Genomic DNA, 22,449 nt, shown 5'->3' with positions numbered 1-22,449 from the left:
GACTGTGTTTTTCCTACAACCATTCTAGTGTTCCTAGAATCTGCATACATGCAAGTACAAAAGGGTGCAAATCTAAATCTGAAAATCGAATTACAGCACTTTTTCCCACTGGTGATACAGAGGTTGAAATTTTTGTAGCACAGGCCACACCATTGTATCAAAAAACAATTCGTAGCCCGTGCAACTTATATGACAGCCCTGCTTATTGTGTCTTATGTGTTTACATGCTCCTTTCAAATTAACAATGTACCATCTGCATTACTAGCACTGAATTCATGCTCTTGGACCGCATCCACATCCATCTGTTGTGCACACCCTGCAACACAAATCAATGCTATGTAAAAATGTTTCTATATCAGATGCCAGGCAGAAAATAGCAAGAAGCAGAAAAATATGTTTCTCGTGCACCCGCTTCTACTATTGACATTAAATGTGTTGATGTTCTTGCACAATATGGATAGGCTAAATCATGCAGGTCTGTCACCAAATCATATGAAAACAGATGAGAAAGTTCATAAGAACACAGATAAAAGAAACCAAGGCATGTCATTATATTTCGTCGTGTTTGTGTGTGGATCAAGCTTGTTTTGAGGAGACATCACAGGGGATATTATAATACATATGACTCATCCTTTTGTGATATTGAGATTGCTGTATGCAGAGTGTTCCATAGCTGTGTTTCGACATGCACACATGCTCCTTTTCCCAACAATATGCTTCTTTCTCTATAGGCAGATTGGAAGCAGAATGTGTGATACCATGATGGGGTTTGCCTCTATAGTTCTCTGTCGACAGGCAGCATCCTCAGAGAAGATTTCAAGCTTGACCTGTTAATGGATATCCGGCCTCCCTTTCATCTATGCTTTTGCTGCTTTAGGATAATTAAAACAAGATTAGATTTGAAGAGACTACCGGCTCGCTCCTGCATCTGTTTAGGAAACAAGATATTAATAAGCAAATATTGACACTCGGCTTTCCATCCGAGAATGACAATGTTCCCTTCCAGATCACAACGTTGTGAAAACGATCCCCGTTCACATGTATCTGCAAAAAGCGTTGTAATGTGCTGCCAGGCCAGTAGTTGGCGATGCCACTTTGTAAAAAAACAAACAATACGCGCCTATAGACTGAACACATAACACGCATGCGCATGACGTCACCGTTTTCACAAATTAGGATTTTGTGTCGAGTTCATGGAGACGATAATGGTATCGTTTTCAAAAGTTTGCGTTTTCAGGCGCCTAAAATGCCAACGTCGTGTAAATTAACGGCCAAAACGCATGCAAAGTTTTATATTTTTAGTTGAAAACGGTGTTGTGTGAACGACCCCTAAAACAGGAATTATCACAATATCACTCGTAACTTTTTTAAATAGCCAATTAGCTTTACTTACAGAACAGCAATGGACCGCAATTTGCAGTTTGCAATTTGCAAATGACTTTAGAGAGTATAAGAAAGAGATTAAAAATATAAAATCAAGGGGTCTCGTATTTTGGGCTTGTTTTGTCAGACAAGGATGTTTATTTTTCTAGTAAGATCTGGCAATCTGATTGGCTACTTGCTTGTCAGCATTAAAGTGGTATTTTAAGTTTAGATCTTCTGTTTAGGGTCAAAAGTTTAGGGTCTGTAAGCAAAAAGAGTCATATTGTGAAATATCATTAAAATTTAAAAGAACTGTTTTAATACATGTTAAAATGTAACTTAATTAGAAATCATTCTAATATGCTGATTTGGTGCTCAAGACACATTTCATATTATTATCAATGCTGAAAACAAATGTTTTTTTGGAAACAGCGATACATGTTTTTCCAGGATCTTTGATGAATATAACATTCAAAAGAACATAATAAAAAAAAAAAAATAGAAACCTTTTGTAACATTATAAATGTTTTATGGTCACTTTTGATCAATTTCTTGAATTTCTTAAATGTTTGGGGTCAGTAAGAATTTATTATTATCATTATTATTTATTTTCACAGTAGTGTACATGTATATAGCACAGCATGTAGACAGCCTAACACCTATTGTACCCAGACTAAGCCACAAATATTCATAAGATCTTTAAAATGTATGACCAAGGTGATAATCCACGGCTAGCTGTGCATTAAACGATTTTAATGCAGGATATGGAGGCAAAGAATTACGGCTCATTAGATCTAGCATTCTGCCCGCTTTAAATCAGACACAGACATAAAGTTTGGCATAAGATAACATTTATTTGAATGAACGAATTATAGATTTTTTAAAAGTCTGTGCAGCATCTCTCTCCATTATCAACGATGCTGTAAGTTTAATTACTTCAAAACCAGCGATGTTTTTGAAGCTAATTTATTAATAAAAGTCACACGATCTCCGATGTGTGCGAGTGACGTACTGTATGTGTGCGCTTCAATGAAAACGGCGCATTAATATTATATAGAACGGTGATTAAACTGACTGGAACTACCTGTGCATTAAACAGTTTTATTGCACACCTTCCAGCCAATCAGATTGGAACAAAAAACGTACACAACAAGATTTAATCTGAAACAGACAGCAATCGATTGCATAACAAACAAGGGGGTTTAGCCAAATAAGATGATGTTGAGTTACTTGACCTGACCGGATGAGAACCGGAGAAGAGAAGCGCTGAATGCTTCAATACCCTTTCAGCTCTCATGCTGCTATCTCTGATAGCAGACCTGCTTATTCCTGCTGGGCATGTCGGCAGGTGAGAACCCAGCCAAACCGAACGCTGGTCCTGAGCCTTGTGAATTATCAAAGACCAAACCGTGCTTTTATAAAACAGTCCTTGGGTATCTGGGTTGGATACATTGGTAAAAAGCTTTTCATGACAAACATGCATCAGCATCCAGTGTTTCAGAGGGTCTTTAAGAATCACCAAAGCATTCACGGTTACATGCACCACGCAAATGCACCCTGTGACACGGGAAGAACCGTAGTCTAAAAGGAGCGTGGGCACTGGGAGAAGGAAAGGGGCTTCTTTATGAAGTTTGGGCTCAGTCTAATGGCTTTTATTGTGTGGCCTCCGCAGCACCTTACAGCTGAGGGCAACAATTACTGACTTTTCATTTGACATGAACAAAGCTGTACCTGTCATCTTTATCTACTCCTCCAAAGATGAGTTATTCAAACACAGTTGCAGACGCTTCTGTCTACAACACGCCTTTATCTGCTTAATGTGTGGCGCAACGTTAGCCTACACATTAGTGCTCTCATCCAACGGTTCTATTCAGTTCAGCAACATAGCTCTTCTGGATTTATAAAAAGATAAAATGCCATTCGAGGAAACGCTTCTTGAGATGTTGTTCATATATGTGTTAATGGATTATGAGGGCTTATACTGCACGGAAGATGCAAATGAGCTCTGACATCATCAAAGCCATAACGGTCTGTTGCCGCCTCAGACGTGAAAACCAGAAGACTCACATTCCCACTCTTATCAGCAGAGGAAGTGTGTTTTAGTCAGAGAGCACCAAGACGTCATAGCAACTGCTAAGGGTGTAAACCAAAGGCAGTGTGATGCTCTCTAACAAGCTGTCACACACACACATGTGCAACACACACAAACACACATGCACTAACAGATTAAACAGCCTCAACTTCTCTTGCGAAAAAAGACATAATAAGGATAGTACATTTATAGTCTTTGCACCATTTAAAAAAACTGTTGATATTTAAAAAGAAAATGTAACTGACAGTAATATTTACAGAAGACCGGCTGCTTATATACAAATATCATATTCAGCGATGACAAAATAAATTAATACATTTAATTTTGAATTTTGAATTAAAAACGTTTACAAACACAGTAACTGTAACCGAGCTTAGCAGTAATCATGCACTTTTTAGTCATTCATTTTCTCTATAAAGATTAAAAAACCTTCAATAAAGAGCCTTGAACAAAACCAGTCAACTTCAAAATGAATCACATTACAATCTTTGACTTGAAGCAAAAATAAATACAAATTTATGTCTTTTAAACCATTAAAAGATTTAGTCAGTGAGCACGCACGCACGCGCGCACACACACACACACACACACACACACACACACACACACACACACACACACACACACACCAGCATTTTGGGGGCCTGAAAACGCAAACTTTTGAAAACGATTTTCAAAGAGCAAGTTTTTGAAAAACTTTTGCAGATTTGTCGTGTAAACATACTAGATTTTGAATATTTTTATGTTCATACAAATATTTACAAATGTTTAAAAAAAAATTGCAGTTGAAAGTAAGAGGACGTTATATGGTCACGGCACAAAAATATGTATATTTTTAAAATCTTTATTTTAACTGACTTACCTATTAATGCAATATAGTAAATGATAACCATCTTGGTGGAACTTTCTATCTAGTTCATCACCTGAAACATGGCAATTTAATCTTTTTTTTAAAAGTTGAAATAAGCTTACTGTTAATTAGGGCTGTCAACGAATATTCTAAATTCGAATATATATTCGAATAGTTTTAAAAAACAGAAATTCGAACGTTAAAATTAATATTCGAATGTGAATTTCGAATATGGAAAAACAGGCGCGGCTGTCTGCTCTGCGAGTGGGCGCGCGCGCTGCCTGAGGGACAGGTCACACGAGTCGCACTGTCTAGCACAGCGTCACTGCTGAAAGTTGACAGTGCACTAAAAGACAATGGAATAAATTGCAGTCAGTTTTTCCTTTTTTTAATACAAGCACCAATAATGTAAGTAGCCTTTTTCTTTTTTAATAGCGCTTTATTTTTTATGAACCTCAGGCTCAGGGTAAAAGTTCTTTGTTGTCACATTTCTCGGAATTGTGTGCCTCATTTTATTTAACGTTAAACAGAAATGTTCCATGTTTACCACAGCACAGCTCGCTCGGATCGTTCAATGTCGGTTCTGTAAAACTTTTAATGTTAATAAATTTGTTTCAATCACTGAATGAAGCCTGCTATATTTGGGACAAGAGTCGCGACCTTAAATTGCTTGCACAAAACTCTTGATCAGCACTCAACGTGTGCTTATTGTTGTTCATTTAAACCGTTATGAGCAGAGAGAGCGTGAGCGCGAGGGCGCGCGAGAGAGAGAGAAAGAGTGCCTGCGAGTGAGCGAGACTGAGGTCTGCGGTCTTGGCCATTAGTTTATTTACTTGGTTTTGTGTTGGTAATACATTGTCAAATATGTTTAAACTTAAATTAACTACCTATACAAATGTATGTATGTCTCTTTGTATTAATTTGTCCTGTTATTGACGTAATGCGAATACGTCAATAACTGGTTGCGCATTGACCAAATGCGCAACCAGATGTTCGAATAGTTCGAATATTCGTGTGTTTTTTAGAGGGAATATTCGAACGTCATTTTTGAGCAATTTTGACAGCCCTACTGTTAATTTCTTTATGTATAAAACATTTTTTTAATGAGGAAGACATTACTGAGTGCACTTTTGATGTTAATTAATCATGATAATGAAACACATTTATTCAAAGCACCTTACATCACATTCAATGTATACATTTTCTCGGTAGCCTTTGAGCAACACAATAAATATATTAAGTCTCTGAGAGGCAATCAAAAAGTAAACAGCAATTAGAATCCTATTAGATTTATATTTACAAGCATTTAAAGTGGACAGTAGAGAAACGGGGCAAAAGTATGGACCTTCTTCTCAATATCAGAGGTCCCACTGTAATTTTCCAATCAAAGAACGCACAATGTTTTCCAATAGCCGGAAATGTCTCATAATCTACACCCTTCAGGCTTCCAGCTTCATTAGGAAGGAAATTGACGTGAATCTGGAAATGCAACAGAAAGACATCAAAGCACCCACTCTGCAAAATGAGCAGCAAACTCCTCATTAGATATTCACAAATCTCCTAGGATACGGCCCGCCACACAATAATCACCGAGCAAGATCGTTGCCTGTATTGTAAATGCATGCAACAGTGACGAGAGGATCAGTCTGCACAAGAAGATCCGAAGCCATCTCCAAGCTCCAGCAAAGACAATCAGCGTTCCTCGAAATAAAACCAGATTGAGGGCTTCATTTTGAGGGCGCGTACTGTACTTCAAGAACGCGTCTCTGTGTTATATGCGAGCATTGATACAGGGTATGGTCTTCGTGTGGGAGAGGAGACACAAGAGGAGGGCAAGAGAAGGCAACATAGTGCTGCAGTGAGGTTTGTGCCAGTTCATTGCTGTCACAGCCCACACATTCGGCTGATACAATCGTTGAGACACCAAATGCCATGAGAATGTCAGGCTCGCTTTTTAAAGAGACGCTAAGCTCAGGAGCACGCAATCAAAAGCAACATCCACTATTCTACACCACAACAAGAAAGGGGAAAGACCGCATGCTTCGAGCACAAGCATATTCATTTGATTATTTTGGTCTAGGGACGAGCAGAGATTAGTCACAGCAGTGAGTTGGGGGGTAAAGATGATTAAAAATTGTGTGATAGGACATATGCACAGCCTTACTACAATCTGTGCAAGAGCAAAAGCCAACATTTTCCTTAGTGATAGACTATGGGTGCATAAACTACAGCCTTGAGTCGCATCTGCTCAAATATAATTTAGAATATCATTTTAATTCAGAAATCCCCAAAACTGTTCTCCACCTCTTCACTTGATGCAAAAGTGATGCAAAGCAAATGCATCTTGTGCAAAAGTAATTAAAGAATCGTTTCGCTTTTTACAAAGGAGCATTGTATTAACTCTTTCAGTGAACTGATTAGACTGAAATTAATTGTACAGTATAGTGGCTGATTCATAGATCAAACATTATCTGGGATCACTGAATACCTCATTTGCAATATTTGTCTTTTTTTTTCTATTCACACTAGGATTACATGTTGCCAGCGGAGACAAAAATGATCTTTGATTTCCATAATTATATCTGTGGGTCCCTTTGATCATGTTCCACCCATTGCTATTGTTCCCATCACTGTGGTGAAATCAAATGCAACAGAATAGGCCAACATCTGCTACTTACACTATTCTACCAGGAAAAAAAAAGGATCCATTATTTGGTGTTAGGGAAAGCAAAAAACAACAACATCATGTTACTATTTCAGAGGCTTTTTGTTTGGTAATTAATTCACTGCTTTTCAGGTTTATCAGGATCTAAGTGAAATAATCTTATCACCAAATGTGTTTTCATGATTTACAAAAGCAAATGGAGTTCAGTAAATGGTTAGAGTAGAGTGCATTTTTAAGATTGGAAACAAACCAAAGGCATTATAATAAAACTATGAAGCAGAACTGCCAAGGTAAAAAAAAAAAAAAAAAAAAAAAATATTCACAAGATCTATTTCAGGCACTAGACAGGCTTTTCCTCACTCCGCTGTTTGGTCTCTGCTATCGAGTGGTCCCCTATCAATGTTTGTCTATTTCACCATACAAGAGTCTAAGCTTGCTATCAGTTAAATGCAAATGCATGAATGCAGATTTGTTTTCTAAATCACTAGGATTTTGCCACTCAAGAATATGTAAATGCAGCAAGGGTTTGAAAATTGGCACACTCTAATTGGGCTTAGCCTCAGAAAGGTCATTCGGTGAGCAGACACTCTAGCTGGAACCCGGATCCTGAAATGATTAATTACTTGCAGTGACAAAACATTTGAATAGTGGCAGAAGGAGAGAACTGTTGGAAAGGAAGAAATCAGAGGAACACGCAAGAGCTAATAGATCTGATATGGACATTTGAAGGGTGTGAACCTGAAAAATCACTTACATTTGCGTAATAAAACCTAACAACATTAATAATACCAGACAACCAGAGGCCGTATAAATGATGTAATGCATCTTTCTTATAAACATAGTAAACATATTTTCAAAAGATGATGACGCAAACAGCAATGATGTTTTTGTGGGCGAATACCTGGCGTTTAAAATGTTCTATTAGTCCTCAAAACAGTTTATTTCAATATACTGTATGTTTGCCCTTGTTTAAAAGTATTTTATTTTATTTATTTTTCTGTTTTCTTTTGCATTTTTTGAATAAAATAAAAAATAAACAAATAGACTATTTGGGAGCAGACGTCACATGGTGACAGAAAACCAAGTGGAAAACCAAAGAAAAATATTCTTTGTGTGCCTTTGGATGTCAGAATTGGAATGCAAAAACGATAGTCTTCATTTTTATAGAAAAAAAATATAGTCAAAGACGCCCTTTGATGCTAAACGCAGAAGTTTATAGCTGCAAGCCATTAAACAGACAGACTGGACTGATGAAACCAGAGATACTTTGATGTAAACAGTATATTCAGTTCATATGGGGCATAATGTATTAGCCCTTCAGTTACATCATGAAATTATATTTAAACCTATAACATTTTACATAGATAACATTTTAATAATAACATTTTAATCTCACATTTCTGAGGTTTTTTTTCTCTCACAAGTTTATATCACAATTCTGAGGAAAAAAAGTCAGAATAGCGAGATATAAAATTTGGAATTGTGAAAAAGAAAAAAAGAGAGAATTGTGAGACAAACTCGAAATTACCTTTTTTTATTATTTTATTCTGTGGCTTCCATAGACTGCCACTGCAGAACTGCAATGCTTTAACACAGTGGGAGTTTGCTTCTTGGGTAAAAAAAAAGAGTGAGAGAAAGTGAGAAAGTGAGAAAGTTGGAGAGAGAAGGAGAGAGCGAGAGTGAGCGAGAGAGAGAGAGAGAGAGAGAGAGAGAGAGAGAAAGTGAGCGATGGGGGTTATATTTAGACAGAGGCAGCGCATCAGGTGCAATGTAAGATTTCTGAAAATGGAAACAGCTCCCAGGGGTGAGAGAGCTGAATCTCGGGCGCTTTCATTATTTATTTTGTATCTAAGGCGTTGCACAAAAAAAAAAAAAAAAAAAAAAAAAAAAAACTTGCAGAAAGAGTGCTGACGTCCCTGTAGTTCCCATGTTAATGAACGTGTCTAATCAACAGAGCTCAGGAACCTTTCTGCTCCCCAGTCAGAAAGCGCATGCCTGAGGAAGTCATGCCTCGAAAACACACACTGTGATAGGCAAACTAGCACACTATGCTCACGTAAAACAATGCCAATTCACAGCATGGCACATCTCTTTATAAGCCAGATAAGTAGTTCATGTACAAAAAATTACAAATGTTAAAGGAGACAATTTCATATTTGCACTGTATAAAGCATGTTAAAAACTGATAACAGACTACATTGGGCATCATATTGCATCTGTTTTCCACACCACCACCACCCCCACCCGCCCTTAGTTCTGTTGCTTAACAACACTCATCACACGAGAGCTGCTTTATATGAAATGCATATATTTTTCCTTCCTTCCCTAACAAAAAAATCAAGAAGATGTGACCCCCCACAGCACATACTGAACCCCCTGGTTACTGTCCACCTTTCTGCGCTCTGGAAACTTTTGTAAAGATAAATTAAGCATGGTCATATGGTTGGAGAAGCTCCAGACGACACCATTAGCCAGCAGGATGAACACAAACATGGAGATTGGCAGCGCCCTGCAGTTTCATAACTAGCCTCTGTCTCAGACATGATGGCTGGGTAAATAACAATATTCTCCTAAGTGATCAGAAGTGTTATCATCAGCAGATAAAAGTGGGGACAGCGTGTGGGTAAAGTCATTCAAGAATCATTGTTTTGCTCCAGTGGAAAATGAGCTTCATGCGAGCAGTTTATATCAGAAAGTAAATAGCCACAGGCCTTGTGTGATATTAAAAACAGGAGGAAAGGGAAGACGAGGGTCATTCGAAGACAAAAGTCCTCCATTTGTTTTTTTATGAGAATAATTTTTTTTTAATCATAAAAGCGATTTAGCGTCACAGCATTACTAGGAATAATAGTTTCATATTTTTAATATTTATTAATATTTTGAGTTCATGCTCTCACCAGCACCACAAATTCTATCGGTCTCAGTCAGAATATGATTCTGTGCTGTCTCATAGCAACCTAAAAATAGAACTGTCCCTTATTATGCTATATATGACTGAAATGGCTGCAAGTTATGGGTGTTTAATTGCAATAAGAAACTCAATAAGCAGTGAAAATAATATCAGATAGATAGATAGATAGATAGATAGATAGATGATAGATAGATAGATAGATAGATAGATAGATGTCACCACTTACATAAGAATGGGCATTCGAACCGTTCCAATCAAAAGAACAGTTGCACTATTATCAGCTTAATCAGTGCTATATGCAGCTATTGAAATGCTGAGTATATTACATCAAATAATTATTTTCTCTTGTTCATGACACAGACTGCCTGTGTTTGCATTGTGGTGACTTCATCTCAATTTGTGCTGTGACAAAGTTATTTAAATGTTTTGTTTTTTTAACTAATTATAAATAATACCTAATTAAAAATCTAAATGTGTGTAGTATTATTATAATATATCAAAACACCAAATCCAGTATGTAATCAGGCACAATTTATGCACAAATTGTATTCTTTGAATGCAGTAAATATAAATATAAGATTTAACTGTGCACCATTCTATCAAACTGATTTGATTCTTAATCTCGACGTACCAAAATCAAATATGATTATTATTATTATTATTTTATTTATGTTTTTGTTTGTTTGTGCTCATCATGACAACACAGGTTCACACCAGAACCGATTTATTTTTGTAGATTCTGACGTCAATCAGATTCACGTTTAATTCACGAAGTGAAAGGGGGGAAGTTATTTATAACCTCAACGTCTTAGTGTGGTCCTTGGGTGCGCAAATAGGAATGTAGCGATTGGACTGGTCTCTTGCGTCTCAGTAACAAAAGCGGTGGGGCTGGAGCGTCGTTGTGCCTGCACGATAGAACTGAACCTAAAATAGGACAGTTCTGTGGAGTCTGAACTAAATAACTACACGAGCTGTGCTGAGAAACTATGCCTCTCCATAGCCTCTAAAATATTGGAGACCATTACCATTGGACTTATTCTACAATGGTAAACCTGTGCGTCAACCAGGTAAGGAAATTTAATAACTTAATCTAATTTGGGGGTCTAACTACCTGACAAACGCGTTAAACATTTTGCCTATTTTTAATATATTTTGCCTATTTAATGATTATGATGCAATATGTTTGCTAATACTACAATGTTCAACGAAATTAAATTTCTCGTAATCACATGCACACAAATACATTTGAGATCATAGAAAATGCAGGTAGACAGACCAAAGTTGTCATTTGTACAGATGTAGATGCAACTGGATCTAGAATTATAACTTATAAAATTACGAGAACAGGTTTTATCTTCCAAGCGCGCATCACAGATGTTTACTATATGCGCTCAGGACCATGGACAGTGGCACATCGCTATCGCAGTGATTACATGAAAACGCAAATATCTGAATAAAATTCTATAAGACACGAAACATGTTTCAGTCATTCACACTTAACCAAAAACGCGTGATCAGTCCTTTCATTCCGTCATACTGTTTACGTGTTTAAAAATCACAAGCAATCAGCTAACCCTGATTAAGCCCCTTCTTGGGTTTCTAATAACTCCATTTAATTTTAAACGGTTATCATATTATTTCAAGTAAGCTAACTGATCTGATATTGTGTGGGTCGAGAACTTGAACAAGACAATTCAGGACGACTATTCATGCCAAAGCAAATGCTTTAAAAGCAGTCTTTCAAATAAGTCTAAAACATACACACAAAATATAGAGGAAAAATAGAAAAAACGCGCAATTCATTTATTTAATAACGTCCCTGAATCTATCCGTTTTTTTTAAAATCCTTTTCAGATAAAACATTTATTTACATTGAGAGAACAAATCACTATCGATATCATTTAAGGATTGATATAAGGAAATACATTTTGATACACAACACAAACACATTTCAGAATATTCACGCAAATTCAAAGTTGCATTCGCACCTGATCCACATGTCAGTTCAGCGTCTCTTCCAATAACTCATTCCTGCGCATTCAGGCTGCCACCTGGTGGCTCTTCAAAACAAACAGGCAGGGTTAGACACATCAACAACACCTTTGCTTATTTCTTAAACACAAAGTGTTTGTTACATGGAAAATGTCTGTGGGATCTGCTTGTTGACTGTAGCAGCAGTCTGCTCTTGCCTTGCAGGACTGAGGCTGATTTGGGTCCAGTCTGAGTGATGGCTGACGTGATGGAGATCAGGACGGATGGGAACTCTCTGCTGAAAGCAGTATGGCTTCGCCGTTTGCGGCTTACAAGGCTTCTCCTGGAAGGTGGAGCCTACATCAATGAAAGCAACGATCGTGGAGAGACACCACTCATGGTGGCCTGCATGTCCAAACACTCTGACCAGCAGAGTGTCAGCAAGGCTAAGCTTGTCAAGTACCTTCTGGACAACAAAGCTGACCCTAATATTCAAGACAAAGCTGGAAGGACAGCCCTCATGCATGCATGCAGCCACAGGGCGGGACAAGAGGTGGTCTCGCTTCTACTGACTAACGGGGCTGATCCGAGCCTGGAGGATCGTCATGGATCCTCTGCTTTAGTCTATGCTGTAAACGCAGATGATAAAGAAACCTTAAAAGTTCTCCTCGACGCCTGCAGAGCCAAAGGCAAGGAGGTCATCATCATTACCACTGACAAATCGCCGTCGGGAACCAAAACTACCAAGCAGTACCTGAATGTTCCTCCATCTCCTGAGTTGGATGAGAGGACGTCTCCTGCACCATGTGCCTCACCGTCAGAAATAGATCTTCACACATTGCCATCTCCCAGCAAAGAGGAGGAGAAAGACACTGTATTCAATTTTCAAACAAAGTTTAAGTCAACCTCAAACACAGCAGCTAAACTTCCCAATGGACTTACTTCCCCAAGTAAGAAGCAAGTGAACCCCAAGCGGGCTCGTCTACCCCAGCTGAAGCGACTACAGTCAGAGCCCTGGGGTCTGATCGCCCCCTCCGTGTTGGCGGCAGCAAATGAAGCGAGCAAGAGAGCCAACTCAGATGAAGATGTTGTTGCAGGTGTCAACGGTCTGAGCCTGTCTAAAAGAGGCACTTTGTCCCGGCATAACAGCGTGGACGGAAAGGATATCTTGTTTCCAATGGTGGGAGATCAGACCACAAAAATCTCCCCAACTTCATCCTTTTCGACATCTTCCAAGGCCTCCTACGAGAGATCGCTGGCGCAGCACCAACCCCTGGCACGGCGTAGCACTGTCCCCACAGAGCAGGAGGGCTCTGGAGGAAACGTGGGGCCAGCTAGCCTCAGAGACACACTGCACCGGAGGCGACTGGGGAATGAACACTACGACTCAGACTCCCAGCTGTACTCAGATTCCAGCATGCTAGACTCTCCTAAGGCACCCCTAGAGAGAAAGAAGCTCAATACATCCCCTCTTGCTATGCTTACAGGCTCGCGAGAGTCCTTGGACAGCAATCCCAGTACCTCTTCCCCTAGCACAACCAGATGCAGAGCACCTGGCCTACTGGAGCGGCGTGGCTCTGGGACGCTATTGCTGGACTATATATCCCACACACGCCCAGGTCACCTGCCCCCACTAAACATCAATCCCAACCCTCCGATTCCAGATATAGGAGCGAGCAGCAAGCCCTCATCCCCACTTGCAGCGGGTTTCAGACCAATAGCTCCCGTAGCACCCAACTCACCAAAGAGAGGATACCTCAGGACGAAAAAGAAGCTTGTGAGAAGGCACTCTATGCAAGTGGAACAGATGAAGCAGCTTTCAAACTTTGAAGAGCTCAACCATCAATCATGAAACTCAGTCCGTGTAGATGTAGCAACTTTAACATCATTAATATACGTCTGAGGTTTTTGGGTATTGTTGATGCTCAGGCAGGTGGAAAACAGGTGGTACCTGTAATAGAGTTTAAAAGTAGTTAGCACTGAATGTAGCCGTTTAGGGCAAAGGGATATTGTATCAAGAGGTTAATCTACTTGTTAGTTTCAATTAGCAAAAATACCATTTTTGAAAAAAGCAACTGAAAACTAATATATTTATCTAATGCCTACCAGTGGAAAAAATCAGATGTCACAGGTGCATAAATAGCTTATTGTCTATAAAAGGTGAAGATGCAACCTAGCTGTTAAAGGTTAGTTTAGATTTAATATATGATGTAACGTTATAGCGTAAGCTTATACTGTCGCTTCCTACCACCCAGAAAACTGTTTTTCAAAATATATGTTGGTGGAAAAGGGATTTAATACAAAAATACAACAAAGCAGTGTGCAATTTTCCATTCCGCAACAAAGGCTGGGTTTGCCCTCTTAAAGAGTAGGTGAGAGAGTGTGCTATTATTCTCTTGCGTATGAAGATTGAATTTGACAGCTTGACTACAGCTAGTTCTAAGCGCAGATCCTCTGCTGCAAACAAAAACAGAGACAGAAATATCTGTATATCTTCAAAGTCTAGACATCTCTCCATGTGATTCATTAAAGCAGACAGGAGAGTGAATGCAAAACCAGACAGTCAAAATGGAGCAGAGAGGTCACCAGATCATACCCATTAAAAGAGAGCATTCCATTGGCTCCTGATTAAATAGCTGGAAGTCCTGCAAAGAAAAGCAAATCCAGTTGAGAATTGTAGCAAGAGAGAGGAGATGCGAGAGAACTTTTTCTCTGATCACTATACATATAAAATATTAACTTTATAATGTTGATGTTAATAATGCCTGTGTGCCGATGTATCATTACATGCATACCTGATCTAGATTCTGTAAGAAATACTGACCATCTGTGAGCTAATTATAGGGAAATCCATCTCTTGTAATTGATCACATCTTACATCGATTGCAATAATACAGGCAACATTGCAAATGTAATTATGACTTGCTCCTTAACGCAAAGATGATTTATATAGTCATAGAGCCCTTAGTTAACCATATTAGGTTGGCAGATAAAGTGTCAGTTCGCTCCATGATGAGTTCAAAAGATTGAATGTTTGTAGCTAATTAGTGTATAGTGCCTTTGAAGGAGAGTAAAATGTGTTCTGCATCACAGATTACTTTTAATAAAATATTGAGCAGCATTTTAATTACAATATTAGAACCGGTTTGCTACAAGAAATCACATGACAAATATAAATATGACAACAATTGACAAAAATCTCTAGGTAATACTTTGATCACAGCGTATCATAATATATTTAGGTTAGGTCTGTAGCAGAACATAACCTTGTGATAAACCAATGACTATTGTACAGACAAATGTAAACGTATAGGTTTATCCATTTGTCAGCCAATGTTATGTGGTAGAAGTGAACTAATGTGCCCATGTTACTTTTTGTGCAAATGCAAAGTGCTTCAGATTCATTGCTGCTATAACGTTTAATAGCCACTTATTAGCCTGCATAAGGCTGTCAAATAATATATGTTCGGTAGTACTAGAGTTAGCTGGCTAACTCCTCACTAATTTCCCCTGGGTTAAGACATAAAACACAAGCAATCAACGAACCGATGCATTCAAGCTTTTGGTCTGTGATTATAAAATATGTGTATGGCATAAAAATACATATGGGTCAATAATAAGTATAATTTATAATTCATAACTGCTGGCCCTCAAGCAATTCAGTAGTAACAAACTGAACATATAAGAGTAACATTTTAATTACTAATAAACCCCAAATGAGACCATGTGAAAAGGTTTTATCACAACTGTCTTATATTAAAACTGTGAGGCATATTGGTTGCGCTCATGTTTACATTGTTTGATGCATAGTATTTTTGTATGTAGTATCTTGTATATTTTGAATAAATGTCTGTATCAATCTGTACAAATGTTCTAGTCATTCTAATCTCAAAGTCTGAAACCTCAAATGACTGTAAGAGCACCTGTTATGTTGATAAGGACAGACCCATCATAGCAGCATTCAGATCCCCATAGTCTCCTCCTGAGTGTGCTTAGATTAGTAGTCACTGTGGTCAACAAAAAGAAGAAATATGTGGGTTAAACTGATTGTAAATCTCAAAGGAGTAACAACGCAGACATCTCAGGTGAGGCCCTGACCCCTGACCTATAGTAGACCAGTTTCTTTTTCCAGATCTAATCCACTGTAGATTGTAAACTCCTCAGGACTTTTAATAAAGTACATTAAGGGATTAAAGAGGATCCTCTTCCAAAGGTGTAGTTTAGGCTAGACGTATGTGTTCAATTGTGAACAGATGATACCAGGATGTACATGGTAAAGACAGAATAGGTGTAATGTTGAAAAATAAAATATCTGTTGTCTGTCAGCTTGAACCAGCATGGTTAAGACATGTTGACCGACAGAACTGTCACTCACTCACACAATTTTGCTTGTTTTTCGTAAAATTCTCTGTAAACTCGCTTTACTTTGACTGTTGTGTGTGAAAGTCCCTGGATATCATATGGCTATGGTATTAGGTTTACCGTATTTACCGTATGAGTAATGATACTTGTTGACTAAGCTGCCTCCTTTGGTTGTTCATAGTAGTCTCCTAAAGCAGTTATTGCATAAATAGGTCATTGTAAAATAACTTAAAAACTGTTATTTAATTATATATGCAAACTGTGATGTTTTCAACCAAGATAAGGGGATGTTTATGTATGATAAATGACTTCACTCAATACAAACAATTTGTTACAGGTAGCTTGCAATGTTGAAAGTATAAACATTTTGTGTAACAACAACACTTCCAAGTGAACTAAAAATAATCACTGTAGGTGTAGGTAATTCTAGAAACTAGAAACGGGAAAACTGTATCAGCCTTCACTAAAGTGCAATAATGATTTATTACTGACCTCTGGTGGACATATAGTATAGCATCTCTCCTCTCTAGATGAGTGGAAAACAAATAGAATGAATAAAATGGAATATGATTATATTATGATCTAATTTTGCATTAGTTCTTTTTATAATAACTTATAACTCACAACTTTGAAACAAGGAATATTAGTCATAATATTACTTTTTGCTAGACTATCTATTTTAACTAACTAACTAACTAACTAACTAACTAACTAACTAACTAACTAAAATTGAATTTTAATCATCTCTGAACTAGGTGAAAAACTAATTTAAATATTATATTATACTAATTATTTACTAAAATGATAGTCTTTACCTCCACCAGGTGGCACTATAAAAATGCTTTAATAATAATAATAAGCAGAATTGAAATCGTTCAAATTTAAACAATACCCAACCCTAATAATAACTATTATTTTATTAATAATAATAATAATAATAATAATAACAATAATAGGTACGATTTTTTTATTTAAAGGCAATACATATAAGGCTTGATTTCATTGTAAATTTAAGATAAAAAAAAAATGTATGTACATACAAAACAATCAATACAAAAGAAGTGTATTATTATTTCTATCAAATATTTTTTTTGTTAAAGACTATTGTTTTTATTAGTACATCCCATTATTTCTACCCTAAACTCAGTGTCATTATAACCACATGACAGAATGTCCTCATCAGTACCACACGGACACTGCTCTGTTGTACAAGTACACAGCAGTTCTAGTGAACCAGATCCAGCTGTGAATTTATGTTTGTCTTTGACCAATGCAGAGTTGACTACTGTAAGCAGACAAACACTGTAGGGTAAACAGTTGACTGTGAACTACGCGTTTCAGACCTCTGAATGATAACAGAGGTCATATTGACATGTAGTTCAGATGAGCAATATTTGCATGTTGAATTTCAGAATGACAGCCTAGACTTACATAACAACAATACAGACATAAATACAGAAGTGAAGATAGCAGTGTGCTTGTGTCTACCTGTTTTTTAATTCACATGCACTTTGCACGATGCAACTTATGAAATAAACAAATTTTTTGCTAGACTTCCTCAGTCTGTACTGGATTCAGTGTGCGGGCCAGCCAACTTTTTGCTAGTTTTCAAGTATTTCCTTGTCTCCACACACCTGAAAAATGTATTGTCTATTTGGAGGGCAACAATTTTTTTGTTTACAATACAGACATAATCAGGAAAGGCTAGTGACATTACATTACTCAATCAGTTTCCTTGTCAAAATCACGTGAGGCATTTGAGGAATTTAAATTTGAACTGGCCTAGATTGCCAAAGCTGGGACATTTGAACTCATATGTGAGGAAACCTAATTTTTTTTTATTATATGCATAAATTAACTGCAAAACTAACAAAAACAAAACAAAAACAAGACCTAAAGTTACCTAAAGTTTTATGTTGTGAATTTTGTGAGGCAGAACATAAAATGTGTATTTAACTCCTCAGCCTTCAACTACTCAGACACTAGCTTTTTAGCACCTTGAAATGACCTGCAGCAGCTCTACTACGCATGCGCACAATCAGACCCTCGCACCTCCCATTCTTTCACCCAGTATGGTAACACAACCCAGCTAAAATTAGCGGAGCTGCTCAGCAACCAGACAACGGAATGTGAAGATGTTCTCTGCCTGTTCCGTGTCTGTTACTTATGCCAAATAACACCGCAAATGTGTTTGGAGATTCACTGAAAATCCTTCTAAAAATGAAAGTAGGCTATATGTATATTTGTAAATCAGATCAGTGATAATGAGCACATTCCACAAGAGTGCACAATCGGAAATAACTCCAGACGCCTGTGAAGGGTTAACTGAAAACGAAAGAGAACGTGCAAACTCTGCGTTATCAAAAGTCACCAGGTGCAACAGCGATGTGTCGCGTATTCAAATGTGATTGGCCATTCGCCCCTTCGATGATTTTTTAGTCCTGACCTCATGTACTTGTGACGTCGGCCCTGACACGGAGGCGGAGAAGAGCTGCGTTTATTCCCGTTTGCTCCGATTCATTCGACCCTTCCTTCGACCGGAGTTAAGTCGGGAAGCAACCTCTAGTGTTTTCGGCTAGGAAAAAAAAGCAGCATGGCAGGTTACCTGAAGGTCCTCAGCTCTCTCACTAGATCCGCCGCCACTCTATCAAAAAACCCCGCCGTCCTTGTTCCAGCTTCTTGCCAGAGTTTGCAACAGAGGAACTGTGAGTTTTACACTTTGAAAATTGAATGTAGATATATCAGTGAAAGCCGCATTAACCGGCGCTTTAACACCGGGTAATGCTTATCTAACACGATGGGCTTTTAAATTTAAATATCCTTACACCCCTGCCACATTCCTCATGTTTGTATCAGAAGGACGGTCGTATTTCTGTCAATCTGCCGGTTTGCAGATTCTCTTCGCGGCTTCTAGCGGAACGTTATTTTCGCGGTGACGTTGTACGTTTGCAGCGGGAGTCGCGCGCCGCGCTCGCGCTCCTTTGTTAGCTCGTTGGATGCCTTTTAAAGAAAACGAACATGATACCATAGTTTAGTTTATATTAATCCATTGTGGTTAAGACACCGTTTCTGACATTCTAATCCAGTTTTAATTACACCATTGCGTTGTTGAACAATCTGACGACGTTTAAGAGAAAAACTGTTTGTTTTTTTAAATCGTCCATAAGATTTGCACACACACACACATACACACAGGCAGCGGGATGACTTATGAAACCATTCGCGCCTACAATACTGCTGTAAATGATCTAAGGATTTAATCGAATAGCTTTGTGATGCAAGATAATCCGGTAACCAGTTATACGAGTGTTTATAGGGTTTTGTCAGTGTTTTTTTTTGTGATACAGTGTAAATCATTTCAAGGTCAGTCGGCCTGGTGGTCAGTACGTCGTATTTCTACTATTGACTGAGTGTTGACCATTAAGTGAAGGTGTAAATGACCCACATGCACATTATCTTAAATTAAGAAACGTTATATTTGACTATTACATCATTATTTTCTCCCTAGTTTTATATACCCTATTGGATATGGAGGCTGCATTGATCTAAATGTCCTGTTTGCAGCAACTGAACTAACGAGTTATCATGTGAAACATGCACCTCATGTTGTTTCTTAGTTTAAAACATGGGACAACTGAAGGGCAGAACCTCACAGACGACTGAATGATTTGTTGTAATGTCCTGACTGGTCCTGACACTAGCTGTCCCTCAGTGTTAGGTAATCAGCTGTCATCATGGAGGATTGTTCAAATGTTGGAGGTTTACTTGTTGTACACATGTCCTCCAGGTCACCTTTACACTTTACTCTGAATGGGTTAGTCCCTAATTAGCAGTAGTGCTCATATATCACATCTGAATGATGTGTAAATTACAGAACCAGCCTTTTGCACTTGAGGTGTGCCACATTACAACTTTTGCATTGCCAAGTTTATTAGAAGATGCTTTTGCACTGAATGGTTGTGTTGACATGTCTCGTTCCCTAAGGCGGATTTGGATTATTATGGGTCTTTCTGTGAGCTTTTAATATAGGTGAAGTGTCGGCCATAGTTTATCCAATGCGTAGCGTTCTTGTATCAAGAAGTCGTCTTGCATTTCGGATTGACTTTAATGACATAAGTTCAGGCACAATGCCAAGCAAACTCGCATGTTCTCTCTCATTAAAGTCACAAGGTTGGATGTGACTTTCACCAAGAGGTTTTATGGGTTGTAATTAGAGATGAGAAGGCCACAACATTCATTTAGAAATATTTTTCTAATCCTAAATATAAATGTATTTGTGTTTATTCCTGAGTATATAATTTCCTTATGTATAATTTCCTGAATATATATAATTTCCTTTTTTTATGTGGATTAAAAATTTGTCTTAACGCAAATTACTTAATCTTCCACTATTTCGAGAAGCATCTGAGCTTCTGTTGCCAACCCAGCTGGTTAGTTTTTACACTAATATATTTTTAGTGTCTTCTGGTGGTGCAGCATCTTCATAAAATAGCTCATTTCAGACACTTTCTTTCTGGGTCACTTGAGCTGCTTTTGAATGTTGTCAGTAGGGAAAAGTATAAGAACATTTGCTCATGGTTTGTGAGAGGACTCCATGTGAACATGCTCACCTCATGTATTATTATTATTATAATAATTATTTTTAAACTACTGACCTTCAAGTGTGGAGCACAAGTGTACACTGTTTGCAAATGTCATTGACGACTGAAAATCAAAGGGCCATGTGAGAATGATAGCTTGCTATATGATATGTTGACTGACCACATGCTTTGTGTAGAAGCTTAGATACACGTGAGTTGACATGGCATTTCCTTTCATAGTTATAAGTTTAAAGGAATAGTTTGCACAATTTCTTTCATTTTATTCTCACTGAATTTGGAGTTACTTGTTTGTAAATTGAAAATTTTGGGGGTAAACTATTTATTTAATGTTGCATTGACATTTGAAAGTTTACATGGAAATGCAATATACCTTGCAATTTTTAAGGTCAATTATATAAATGTAGCAATGTAAAGGATAAGATTCAAAAAGTCGTGCCAAATGTTACTGAATGGCTAATAAGTCGCTGTTGCTTTCTATTGCACTTTCTCGCTCATTGTGATAACTAACTATTCCACTCCCATACCAGACACGGGTCAAAGTAACCGGAGCAACTTTTCTTTATTTACGGCTATGACGAGACACGCATGGCCGAGTGACGTATGTACGCAATTTCCCTAAAAAAAACATTACATCAGGTCTAAAAAAATAACACTTATAATAGGTTTATCATTGTGAATCGGGGTAAGACAAAAAAACTTTTTGGTAGAAGGATTGATGTATTGAATTTTGTTAATTTTGGTCAAAACAAGTTACATAGTGTACTTTAGTGCACTACAATAAGAGTTTAGAAGGAAATAGTTGTGTAGAACCTACTAAAATTTTGTGTTAAAATTGTTTAGAAAAGGATCCTAAAATAGGTGACATTGGAAATTCGAACTGGAAATGCTAGAGTATCGTCCGTTGTGCAATAGTGTGAGAGTGAAGTGGCAGTGTGCCATATCATGCTTACTGCATGTTGTTTGATCATGTACAGTTTCTCAGAAAGAATAACTCATTCTTTAAGTAAAAAGCAAAATTGTTTTAAAAGGGCATTTGTTTGTAGATCACAAGTTCTTGCTTGACATTGTGATATTTTTTCAGATTCTGTTTCTTAAAGGATGGAAAGATGAGTGTTTCTGCAACCCACCGTGGAACATTAGCTCATACCTCAGCTCAGCATAAATGTATTATTAATGGGAGGATTCATGCTTTGTGCAGATGGCTCTGTTGTTAGGAACAGAGTATTGAAGCATGCTTATATAATCCTGCCCATACACTCCTCCTCCCGCTTTAGCATGCTCTCCCCCAGCGCTCATGACTAGTGAGAGGATTCTTTTCCCCAGGATTCCCTGTTTATGTAATTTCTGATCAAGAACACTGGCAGGTTGCAAGCGAAAGGCCTTACCCATAATGCAGTTTGGGTTGACACAGCTGTGCTGAGCGGCCGGTAACTCTATCTGAAAGTTTTTTTTTCTGTCCCTTCTTTTGCTTGGTGGTGTTGTTTTGACCTGTGATATCTTGGATTTGCAGAAATGAAATGGTCTGACCATAGAAATGATCCCCATTCATCCTTTATATTAGACTTTTGAGTTGTTGCATTAAAATATTTAAAAACATTTGACAACTTTAATATGTAGACTTACTTTACAGTATAT

At 37.8% G+C, this 22,449-nt stretch overlaps 2 protein-coding genes and 1 long non-coding RNA gene across 3 annotated transcripts in view; 2 read left to right on the top strand and 1 right to left on the bottom strand.

Moving 5' to 3' along the window:
• The window catches only part of LOC309508136, a 220,410-nt gene that overhangs the window by 46,594 nt on the left and 151,367 nt on the right, over positions 1–22,449 (bottom strand). The gene's annotated exons all lie outside the window — the stretch shown is intronic.
• Positions 10,494–16,710, top strand: ankrd34c (ankyrin repeat domain 34C). Its single transcript, XM_082181552.1, has 2 exons — positions 10,494–10,947; positions 12,077–16,710. Exon 2 carries the CDS (start codon positions 12,108–12,110, stop codon positions 13,701–13,703), a length of 1,596 nt encoding a protein of 531 aa, XP_082037678.1. The 5' UTR covers positions 10,494–10,947; positions 12,077–12,107; the 3' UTR covers positions 13,704–16,710.
• idh2 (isocitrate dehydrogenase (NADP(+)) 2) overlaps positions 18,695–22,449 on the top strand; it is a 13,677-nt gene continuing 9,922 nt past the window's right edge. The window contains exon 1 of the mRNA XM_082182098.1: positions 18,695–18,918. Coding sequence (XP_082038224.1) covers positions 18,807–18,918 — 112 coding nt within the window. The 5' untranslated portion in view covers positions 18,695–18,806. The remainder of the gene's footprint in view (positions 18,919–22,449) is intronic.

This window comes from Leuciscus leuciscus, assembly GCF_965113295.1.
Source record: "Leuciscus leuciscus genome assembly, chromosome: 10".
Classification (NCBI taxonomy): domain Eukaryota; kingdom Metazoa; phylum Chordata; class Actinopteri; order Cypriniformes; family Leuciscidae; genus Leuciscus; species Leuciscus leuciscus.
The sequence above is the reverse complement of the archived record's forward strand: the minus strand, read 5'-3'. Positions and strand labels throughout refer to the sequence as shown.